The sequence below is a fragment of the Phacochoerus africanus genome, chromosome 10 (assembly GCF_016906955.1).
Source record: "Phacochoerus africanus isolate WHEZ1 chromosome 10, ROS_Pafr_v1, whole genome shotgun sequence".
In the NCBI taxonomy this organism is placed as follows: Eukaryota; Metazoa; Chordata; class Mammalia; order Artiodactyla; family Suidae; genus Phacochoerus; species Phacochoerus africanus.
Window position 1 is genome coordinate 116,069,717 of NC_062553.1, and position 12,514 is coordinate 116,082,230.

Below are 12,514 nucleotides of genomic sequence, written 5' to 3' on the forward strand. Positions count from 1 at the left end.
GGAGGCATATGGAGTTCCTGAGCCAGGGATCAGATCCAAGCCATAGTTCCAACCTAAGCCTTAGCTGCAGCAACACCAATCCTTAACCCACTGGGCCAGGCGGGGGATCGAGCCTGTGTCCCAGGGCTCCCAAGATGCTTGCTGCCAACCCCATTGCACCACAGAGGGAACTCCAAGCTCAGTGGGTTTTTTTTTAAAGGAAAGATGTTTTAAACTGCTCTGTTAAATAATGGCACTAAATTACTTATGGTAAATTTTAATTCACTGAGATAATCCCATTACTTACAAAATGAAGTAAACATCTCTTTACATGTTTAAAATCTGCCCACAGATGTTTTTGTTTTGAGAAACACAGATTTCTGTTGATTAAATATCTATTTGGCATCAACCTCAGGTCCCTTTTAGTGTCAAAGACCAAAATATAAATATTTTCACCATTATTTGTTTATAGTTCCGGACCAGTTTAGGCTAAACTGGAGACAAAATGACATAACATAAGCTCAGCAGTTAATATAACCTTAGTACCTATAAGAAATTAAAGCAGTAATGCACAGTTTGCACATTAGCACTTGAAATGGAAAATTTTATCCTAGTGTGGTCAAAACATGTGCTGGATAGAGTTGAAAAAAAAAGCAATTATTTTACTTTCTATAGTATTTCTGAGAAGACTTTAGAAAATTGTTTAGGAAGTAATTTAACTTTTATTGGGCATGGCCTTTTGAATAAATTATATGTATGTATAAATACATATTTAGCATCTGCACATATGGATAAGATACATATATCTACTAATGTATAACTCTGCTATTTCATAGAGGTATATTTGGTATTAGGGTTTAATTGTCCTCAGGTAGCTCTTAGACCTTGATTTTTCCATATGTGAAATGAGGTGTTTTAACTGAGCATGTGATGAAAGTGGCCAGCTTTATATTAATAGTGTTTATAATTTATTTTGTTATGTAGTTTGATTTTCCCATAGAGTGAAGTTCACTGAAGGCAGGGATTTTCTGTGTCTTGCACCCCATGGGTATTTCCACTGCAGCTCTTGGCTCAGAATGAATACATATGTAGGTGAGTCAGAAAGTAAGCTTTTAGTAAAAATTGTTAAGTTCAAATTCCATTTTAGAAATGTGGTCAATATCGCTTTTCTGTTTTGCATATTGTGCTTTGTATTAGATTATTTAATCAGATATTTTAGTGACGTAAAAAAATGCCTTAATACCTGGTTTCAAATGCCAGTCCCTCCATGTATTAGCTGTGTAATCTCATTTTCCTCCTTTATAAGACATAAATGATAATGAGATAACATGGAAGCCCTCTAATATTCACAGGTTAGGTGATTCTGACTCTTAACAAGGATGTGGTAGTACTGCTTATTAGAAACAGATTATAAACTGTGGTGACCACAGGTTACATAGGAAATACATCATTTTACAGAAATAAATTTTTATTAGTGCAATAATTATAAAAATTATGTAAGAAAGAAAGCCATACATTTACATATCATAAAATTATTTCTGTAAAGACAAGCTGTATTTAGTTTACTAAGAATATGCTCCCTAGATTTTTGAACAAGAACATCTCTTTGAAGTATATACCAAAATGTGACTTATGCTACTGAAAAATTAAAAGCAAATCTTGTCTATATCTAGAGTGTAATATTGTGAGTGCAGTAGTTGGCTTATAGAGACTCAGCTTAAATTCTAGTGGCCCTGGAGTAAAGATTTGTTATATTGGAATAATTTTGCAGATCATAGAGAATTTAATGAGTGACTTTTTATATATACTCTTTAGCATGTGTGAGAGGAGGAAATAATGGAAAAAAATCAGACTTTAAAAATAGTAGCATTCTAAATAGTAAGGTATTCCTAGAGAATATAAATTCTAGTGTCCTTCCTGTCAATGAAATTTAATTCCTTCCTTATCAACTGTAATGTTAACTTATATGTCTAATTTTAGCTTAAATTTTGTGATGTTTTTAGATGTAATCAGCATTGAGTAACTTAAGCCATAGTTATGACAAATAGGATTTTTTTTTTTTTTTGCTTTTTAGTGTTGCCCCTGCAGCACATGGAGGTTCCCAGGCTAGGGGTTGAATTGGAGCTGTAGCTGCCAGCCTATACCACAGCCATAACAACTTAGGATCCAAGCCGTGTTTGACCTATTCCACAGCAACACCAGATCCTTAACCCCCTAAGCGAGGCCAGGGACCGAACCTGCATCCGCATGGATACTAGTTAGATTCATCTCAGCTGAGCCGTGACAGGAACTCCCAACAAACAGGATTTAAATAAAGTGATTTTACCATGACTTTGAGTGGTTTTTACAATCAATAAAAACCCAAAAAACTTACGGGAAAAAATGAAGTTTTTTTTGTAAATCGTTTGAATATTCATCACAAATAATGATAGGCACTTAATAGCCATCTCTAAAGGTCCAAATTATATTTTAAGCAAGATACGGAATACACTAGCACTTAAAGTATATCATGCAGTGCTGCATTTATATGATTAACAATGTGCATTATATCTCTTCTGCACAATCCCTCCTTCATAAATTGTTTTATACTAATAAATACTAAAATCAGATGTTTTTCTGAAATGTATGGAATGTTCAAGTAAGTAGTGGCTTTGTGACTTTTTCACATGATTTAAGCACCCACAGTAATTTTGTATTATTGGATTTTTTATGACTTCTAAACTTTATTATGTATATTAGTTTAAAGCTCTATTTTAAAATAAATACTAAATAAAATGTATACACATACCTGTTCATTTGTTTTATGAAGAAAAACAACCACAAAAGTTTCCCCTTCATTTTTGGTAAAAATACCTCTTTCAGAGAATTCTTTACTATACAATATCATTTAATTTTAAAGATATAAAGAAAGAATATATATTAGCTTACCTGGCCTTAATTATAATGATGTCACCAACAATTTTATCTGTTTAAACTTCTTGAAGACTTATACACATAAAACTGTCTTGGGATTTTATTTCCCTTAGGCTCAACAAAATAATGCCTGACCTCAAAATTACAATTACTTGATTTTAAATAACATACTTAGAAAAATGAATATATTGCATGATGCTTTTTAAAAAGTCTAAATGAAATGTGAAATGTAGGTCATATTTTTAAAATAGCAAAAACAGAGTTTTATAGTAATGTATGTTCACCGGAATAGTGGGAGACTGCAGAGGGTGGCTTCATTACAACTCTTGCTCAGCAACTAACTGCAGCTATGCTTTCAGTGCTGTGGTTCCTTCTAAGGTTAGACAGGAAGCATCAATCTGAACACCATACGTGGGTAGACAAAACTTCTCATATACAACTAGTCTCTTGTTTTAGCCAGAAAAGCAGATGTTACTCATATAATTCCTTTTTTTTTTTTTTTTTTTAGGCAGGGGGAGTATTAAGGTCACAGCTAATTTAAATTATATGAAATTTCTCCACTATTTTGGTTGTTGGGCATGTTCATAGTTTCCACAAGTAAGAGATTTGGATTTCCTTTTGCTCTATACTAAGAAAACTGGAATTTACTCATATTTCATTATTGGGCACAAAAACTCATTTAAAAGACATAAAAAGTCCTTGTATAATCCAAAAAAGGGAGTCTTCTTTTGTTACCCAACTCAATACAAAAAAATATTTTATGCAAAAACAACTTACAAATAGAGCCCTAAAAACCCAAGTTTAGATTAAGAATTTTAGAAACAATATCATTAAATAGAAATTTTTCTGGCATGTAAAAAGCTTTATGAATTTCTCTGGCTGTACATGTCATGTATGTTAAAGTCAACAGCTCTCTGAGAAGCAGCATTTTATTTTTGTATTCCTTAGTAATAATATGTAACTAGAGATGAAGGTTTTGAAAGTAATTTTAATTTTAATCTTAAAATTTAATATATTAACATTTTATGTGGACAATGAAAATCCACCTTATTTTGGTTTTTAAAGAAAACAAGTCAAATTTAATCTTTTTTTCTGTTCTGAAGAAGCATCTATTTAGTTTAATAAAATGCCTTGGACCAAATATGCCTAAAATCTTAGAGGATAGTTCTGAGCTATTCCTAAATTAAAGCTCAGTGTCCCAGGACATTGTGTTACAGCAAATGTTATCCTCAATGCCTGCCTTGTCTGAGTACAAATCAGCAACTAAAAATATTTACATCTTGGCTCAGAACATGGAACACACATTTCCCATTCATCATCTACATAATTGGGCTATCCAAAAATATTTTCTCATTAAAGTATCATTAGTGATCATGTCGGATAGTTTTTAAACAATGATACTTTCAAATATTTAAGCAAAAAACAAAAATAATAAACCTAGATACTTCCTTTTCTCTAGGCTAATAGCACAGAAGTTCCTATAACCCTCGATTTTGAGAAACTTCTCAATACTTAACTATGAACTTAAGAGGAAAATGGTCTTCATCAGTGTTCATTATTTGCATCACTTAGTTCTTTGCTGATAGTAAATGTGTACCATGTAGTGGTTAGGAGTATGGACCTCAGAACCAGACCTGCATTTGAGTTTCAGCCCCTACCACTTAGTAACAATGTGACTTGGGTGAAATAAATTACTTTACCTCTTTGGGCCACAATTTCCTCATTCATGTTGTAAGTATTGAGTAAGTTCCCACATATAAAAAAAGCATAACAATGTCTGGCATGTGGTATGCATTCAGTAAATGTTAGATATTAATTACTATTATGTTATTCGGGGTTTTTTTTTTTTTTTGAAACTTAAGTTATAGAAGGCATCCACATCAGACTTTCAGTTGACTGTTAACTATGTAATCAATTCGTATTCTTAAGTCTATTTAGTACACTTCCTGAGTCATGCATATATGTGTCTATATGATATAGTACACATATATATGTGTAAACTGTACAGTGTATATGGTCTGCGTGTGTGTATATATGTGCATACACATGCAAAAGAAAAATATAAAAAACATTAAGGCAAAATACATAATACATAAAAGTAAAATACAGTAAATCAAAAATAACTTGTCCTTAGCTCTGACTTCTCATGACGATAAAGAAATACATTTATCTTTTCAGAAGATCACTTTTTTAAGTAGTTGATAGTTGGAATTTTGGCTGTTTGTTTTGCTATTTCTGTTTGTTTAGTGCCTCCTTCAACATGTATTCTTCATAACATATTTTGAAATAATCTTGTTAGGAAGCATAGTCTACCTTAAAACCTGGTATGATATCAGTTCATGTAATTTGGAAGTTTCTTGATTTTTAGGCCAACATTTTGTAATGTCAGTTTTATGAGGTAGTAAATCAACAACTTGCCAGAAAATAAAAGTCAAAGGCTTATTTTCTTAAGCATAAGTCATCTTCCCAAGGTAGTTAGCTGGAACATAGCCTTTCTGCCCTTGAACTTCAGCTAACCACCACTCTTTATTGCCGCTTAGGTCACAAAATCTAAGTATGTGGACTCTTTGGTATTCCTTAAGGCTGAGTTCATGGTCACTCCGTGCTTGAAAGGCATGAACTGCATAGAAAATCTAGACAGAGAAGAAATGACATTATTAGAAGCAGAACCTAAAAATTTAGACAAACAATAAAGATTTCCAAGCTTTTAGAAGAAATGCTGAAGTTTTCTTATTTTTCCAAAATCGCATTTCCCCAACTCCTTTGTTGGATTTATTTTGCTAAAGTATGGCCCAAGATGAAAATAGAGTGAAACTGCCATTCTTACTGTTCTGCTGGGAGGGGTCTAAACTGTCTATTCTTGAAGACAACTTGGTACTTTCTATTAAAAGATTTTTTAATGTTAACTCTTTTAATGATAGCTCTGAGTCTCTTCTACAGAAATAGAAATATTGGCAAAAATATTACACAGTAATATTGCAGTACTCACTTAAAAGGTGAATAGTGGGAGGAAAGTTGGAATAAAGCTTCGGCAAAAAAAAATAGTTAAATTCTAGATGCTTACACTAAGGAAATTTGTAGTCACAAAATAGTGTTTTCTGAAACTAATAACACAGGAAAATTCTTATGATAAAATACTAAGCCCCCCAAAAAGATGTAAAATCAGATGTGCAATATAATATTGTTAGATTAAGATGTTAATATTCTTTGAACAGTGGAATTAGAGGTGATTCTCATTTTTATTCCCTTATTTTACAAATTTTGTAATGACAATATATTAAAATTATAATTTTAAGTTATTTGAGTGACCTAGGGAAACTAATAAAATATATTTAAGTCAAAAGAATTTTTCTGTGTGTTCCCATTATGGTGCAGTGGAAACGAATCCGACTAGGAACATGAGGTTGCGGGTTCAATCCCTGGCCATGCTCATTGTTTTAAGGATCTGGCATTGCCATTAGGTGTGGTATAGGTTGCAGATATGGTTCAGATCCTGCATTGCTGTGGCTGTGGTGCAGGCCACCAGCCGTAGGTCCATTTCGACCCCTAGCCTGGGAACCTCCATGTGCTGCGGATGCAGCCCTAAAAAGCAAAAAAAAAAAAAAAAAATTTTCTTTAACTTCAAAAGAACACTTCATAATTATTAAATGCATAAGAAGCAGCCCCTAAATAAGTGCTTAGTCCCTCTTCTACTAAAATCATGACTGTTAATAAAAATAGTTATCATATAAAATCAAGCAATCAACTAACAACATTTATTCATTCCTTTATTTATTAGAACATATAAAGTATTAATTGCCAGACATTATGTTATCAGAGAACTTATAACCCAGGTAGGAAAAATGCCATCAGCTAATTGTGGGCTGGGTTTTGGAAGAAGTAGCCTTTTATAGGTGAAGTTGATAAGGGGGAGGATATGTCTCATTCAAAGGTAGAGAGATGAATAAATGGAAACAGTATATGAGAAAGGTGAGCAGATTAACTTTCTCAAAATTGAGGATCAATGTAAAAAGGAAATTATGAGAAATAAGATGACTCCACCGAGCAGGAAAAGAGACTGCTAATATGGGAGTCAGGGGAATACGGTTGACCCTTGAACAACAGAGATTTGAACTGCGTGGCTCCTCTCACAGGCAGATTTTTTTCAGTAAATATATTGGAAAAATTGGGGGCAATTTGAGACTATTTGAAAAAACTCACAGATGAGCCACATAGCTTAGAAATGTAGAAAAATTTTTAAAAAGTAAGGTACATCATTGAATGCATAAAATACATGTATATACTAGTCTACCCTTAACTTACAAAGATATAAGATGAGTGACACTTAATATAAAATTAATAATGTGTTAGTTTTGTTTTATTACTTTGCTTTCAAAGAATTACATTACCTTCAGTATGCCTCTCTTATAGTTGGAGAGACTTCAAATGAGCCTATTATCATAGGTAAGTGTGTGGTTTTTTAAAGTAACAATATTTCCAGTATTGTATTATGAGGATGACTAATACTGTATGTCGCAAAAATTTTATAATGATTCATTCATTAGTGTATAGTCTAAGCTCCTATAAGGCAATCATATTGCTGCTCCTTTGTTATCAATTCATGGATAATTAAACCTGTAAATGAATATGAATTTCTTTTTCATATTATTTTTATTTCTGATATCTAGTGTTAGTAATATATATAATATCTATAGTGTTTTGTATCTCATGGAGTTCCTGCAGTGGTATAGTGGGTTAAGAATCCAACTGCAGCAGCTTAGGCACAGTTTCAATCCCTGGCCTGGAAACTTCCATATGCTTTGGGTGCAGCCATAAACACTGCAGTGTTTTGTATCTCATAATACAATATTGATGTAGGTAATAACAAATGATTCATTTTGTAAACAGATGACATAAACTTACAGTATCAATAGAGTACAGTACCATAAATGTATTTTCCTTATGCTTATCTTAATAACATTCTTTTTTCTAACTTTATTGTATATATGTATGTAATACAAATAACATACAAAATATGTGTTAATCAACTGTTTATACTATCAGTAAGGCTTCTGGTCAACCCTGGGCTATTAGTAGTTAAGTTCTGGGGGATTCAAAAGTTTTTTCAGCTGCCCAGGGGGTCAGTGCCCCTAATCCCCATATTGTTCAAGGGTCAACTATATAGGTAGAATGTTCTAGATAATCCCTTGCAAACATGATGGGATTTCACTCCTGTGATTAGACTACATTACACAGGCAAAAATAAAGGGATTTTGCAAGAGAGTCTAATAAAGTGCCTAATAATTTGACCTTGAGTTAGTTGAATACTATCCTGAGTGGACCTGAAAAACCAGGTGAGTTCTTTAAAAGAGAGTCCAGGTCTTCTCTGAAGGGAGAGGTTTGAAACCAGAGAGGTGCTTTCTCTCCTGCTGGCCTTGAAGAAGCCAACAGCCTTATTGTGAACTGCCTGTAGAGACAGCCACGTGGCAAGGATCCGAGCATGGCCTCTAGGTATTTAAAGTGGGCCGTAGCTGAGAGCCAGAAGAAAATGGAGGCCTTGTTCCTACTAGAGGGAAATAAATTTGCAAACAACCACAAGATTAGAAGAAAATCTTTGAGTTTCAGAAAGGAACACAGCCAAGCAACCATCTAGATTGCAGCTATGTGAGATTCTGAGCAGAGCACCCAGTTAAGCTGTGCCTGGACTTCTGATGATTAAAATGGTAAGATAATAAGTTTAAGCTGTTTTAAGCTACTTAGTTTGTGATAATTTGTTATGCAGCATAGAAAACTAATACAGATCATGCCATTATTATTTGATGGAAGAAACCTGCAACTTGATTGGGTTGTTTCAAGAGGAAAGGTATAGGGGATCCTATGCGGCTGCAGATACAAGCTGCATTTTTTAATCCAGCTGTGTTAGCAATATCGCTTATATTTATATCTTTGACACCAGGTTCTATTTTGAATTGGTTCTAAACTCAAAGGAAAAGGAAAAAAAAATAGCACTTTATGGAGAGATATCATTGATATAAATTTGTATTTTGAGCCAAAAAAAATTATCTCATTTTTCTCCTCTCAGTAATGGAAACTTCTAAATGTGCCTAATCCTCATAATACATATCGGCAGGGTTATTCAAAGAGAATTACTCTACAGCAGCAGCAAGTAGGAACTAGATGCAGTTTTAGACCACAACACTCATGCCGAAACAGCCTAAGCACTGAATCCAAAGTCCCTATAAAACCAAGGAAGAACTAAAATTTGACATCAAGCCAGCTCCAGGGTGTCTTCACCAATTTGGTTCTTCAATGCCTGTCCTTCTAGGTTATTAAGATAAGGCAAAGTCAGCCAGGACATTTAATCAAGTATATAGATTTCACAGATAAAAATTTACTTCCTAGTTGTTATTATGCTATATTGTCTTATAGAAACTCTGAATAGGAGTTCCCATCGTGGCTCAGTTGTTAATGAATCCGACTAGAAATCATGAGGTTGAAGGTTCGATCCCTGGCCTTGCTCGGTAGGTTAGGGATCTGGCGTTGCCATGAGCTTGGTGTAGGTTGCAGACGCTGCTCAGATCCCACATTGCTGTGGCTGTGGTGTGGGCTGGCAGCTGAAGCTCTGATTAGATCCGTAGCCTGGGAACCTCCATGTACCATGGATGTGGCCCTAGAAAAGAAAAAAAGAAAAAAAAAAAAAGAAAGAAACTCTGAATAAACAGAGTGAATGAGTAATAGAAAAACATGGTTTTGAAACTTCAAGAGAGAAAAGCAGTAAAAACGCATAGTAATGTATAGGTGAGTTTAGAATCAGCAGTGACTGAGAAAAAACATTTGCATATTATATATCTGACAGAGAACTATATCCAAAGCATATAAAGAACTCTTAAAACTGGATAATAAGTAGGGAAATTACCCAATTTTTTTAAATGGGTAACTATTCGAAAAGACATTTCACCAAAGATGTAGGAATGGCCAATAAGGATATGAAAGATAGTCAACAACATTAGTCATTAGGGAAATGCAAATCAAAACTACAATAAGACATTACTTCACTTGCATTAAGATGGCTGTAATAAAAAAGACAGTAGGTCAAGGATATGGAGAAACTGCAACTCACAATCCTCATACACCGCTGCTGGGGTATGTGAAATGGTGCACTTTGAGAAACAGCCTGGCAGGTTTTTAAAAAGTTAAACATAAATTTGTCATACCAATAAGCAATTCCACTCCTAGGTATCTACTCAAGAGAAATAAAATTCACACAAAGACGTGCACACAAATGTTCACAGCAGCATTATTCATAATAGAAATGTCCCCCAAATGTCCATCAGGTGGTGAACAGATAAACTACATATGCTATATTCATAGGATAAAATACTACTAGGCAATAAAAAGCAACTATATATATATATATATATATATATATATATATATATATATATATATATAAAACAACATGAATGAATCTCAGAAAATATCATTCTAAGTGAACAAAGCATGTGAGATCTGACTCCAGATCTCTATGTATGATTCCATTAATACAAAAATACAAAGAAGGCAAATCTATGGAGTAGGGGAAAAAGTAGATCAATGATTTCTTGGGGCTGAAAGTGGGAAAGAGGAGGGACTGCCAGTGGGTGTAAAGATCTTTAGGGTGAAGGAAATGTTCTTAAGTTGGATTCAGGTAATGGGTGCACAACCCTGGGACTATACTAAAAGTCAATGACTTGTATGGGATAAATGGGATAAATGTTATGGTATGTAAATGCGACAGTAATCAATGTATTGTTAATGAATGAAATTGAATAGATAAAATATTTTTGGAAGAGTGGTATGGCAATGTTTATCAAGAATTTAAATACATATATGTCCTTTGATACTCCAATATTTTTAGCAACTTGCCCTTACATATATACTCATATAAGTGTATACACATAGATGAACATGGATCTTACGTGAAATATTGTTTGAAATTTTGAAAGCCTCAGAATATTCTGAATGTCTATTCTTATGGCAATAGTTATATAAACTATGATATATCCAAAATGAAATACTATGGAGAATTTTTTAAGCAAGAAGGTATTTAGGTACTGCTGTGTCTAAGATATATTAAGTGAAAAAAATTATGTACCACGTATATGTTCCCACTCATATAAGTATAAACACACTAATATAAATACAATGTCTGAGAAGATATACCTGCATATTGTCTCTGAAAAGTAGGACTGAGGAGAGAATAAAGACCTTTGCTTTTAATTTGCACATGCACATATCTTTTTACTACTTTAACTTTTCTAAATTACTATTTTAATACAAATAACATGTATTAACCTTAGCTTTTAAAAAGAAGTTACAATTGGAGTTCCCATCATGGTGCAATGGAAATGAAACCAACTAGTATCCATGAGAACATGGGTTCAATCCCTGGCCTTGCTCACTGAGTTAAGGATCCGTGTTGCCATGAGCTGTGGTGTAGGTCGTAGATGCAGCTGGGATCCTGTGTTGCTGTGGCTGTGGCATAAGCCAGCAACTGTAGCTCCAGTTTGACCCCTAACCTGGGAAGCTCCATATGCCATGGGTGTAGCCCTAAAAAACCAAAAAAAAAAAGTTAATTAATAAAAAGCCTCTAAAGAATGAAACCTAGTTTTTAAAAAGAGCCAATTAGTTGCTCACCACTTGGGGATTAACAGCTAAATATATTGAAACTTTCTGAGGCAGCAAAAAGGCACTCTATATTATAGTTAATTTACCATTTTGGGAAAGGATTATGTCAATAGTCTTTGCACTGGTTAAGAGAGTGAAAAATAGCTTTTAAAAGTTTCACTATGTAGTGTATGTCATTATGCAGGAGATTAAAAATGACCAATTCAAAGATGACTCAAAGAAGATATTGCTCAATTTTCCACATGCTACTGGTGGCTGCAACCCATTCAGGATTGAGCTATTTTTCTCTGAAAGGGGAGTATAAAAAGACCATCTTCACTCTAAGCACGAACAGTTACTATTTATGCAGTGCCTACTCTGTGCTGAGTACTTTACACATAAACATTCTCGCTAATCCTCGCATCATCTCTGCAAAGTAAGAATGATTGTCCTCTTTTCCTCCTTTGAGGAAAAAGGCTCAGAGAATTAAATTCCTCGCAAAAAGGTGCACAGAGCAGAAGTGCTAGAGAGGAAGCTGACACTCCCACCAAGTAGGATGGAACACCGTTAGAACATCTTTCATGATTTGAAGAGCCAAGCATCTTTACAACAAGATTTAAATTCTTACCTGTTCATCTACCTCTTGAAAACTGTCAGCATCAGTACCATTTGCTTCAGACTTCCCACATGTTCCACTAAGAGATGAGCTGCTATCACTTATGCTACCTTCCGGGGTGCCTGTGACACTGTCATGGGCTGGGCGTGAAGACACAAAGAGGCTGATGTTATCAAAATCATCATCACAGAACCTGTTCTCAGCATCCACCTTTTGTACTTTGGCTGGATTGTAGGGCTTTAGGAAGGAGGAATACACATATCCTTTTATAACTGGATAGGAAATAAAAAGAAAGGAGAAACAAGGTTATCTCTATACTCTTTCCTAGCAGTAGCATTTAGAGATGCACCACAGAGGCCCCTGGGAAAATCCCAACTAGAA

The 12,514-nt window shown here is 34.2% G+C and overlaps 1 protein-coding gene across 1 annotated transcript in view; it reads right to left on the reverse strand.

Moving 5' to 3' along the window:
* Positions 1-5,001: 5,001 nt before the first annotated feature.
* ARHGEF38 (Rho guanine nucleotide exchange factor 38) overlaps positions 5,002-12,514 on the reverse strand; it is a 135,764-nt gene continuing 128,251 nt past the window's right edge. Inside the window, exons 13-14 of the mRNA XM_047799214.1 lie at positions 12,146-12,405; positions 5,002-5,525 (exon numbers count right to left, since the gene is read on the reverse strand). Coding sequence (XP_047655170.1) covers positions 5,340-5,525; positions 12,146-12,405 — 446 coding nt within the window. The 3' untranslated portion in view covers positions 5,002-5,339. The remainder of the gene's footprint in view (positions 5,526-12,145; positions 12,406-12,514) is intronic.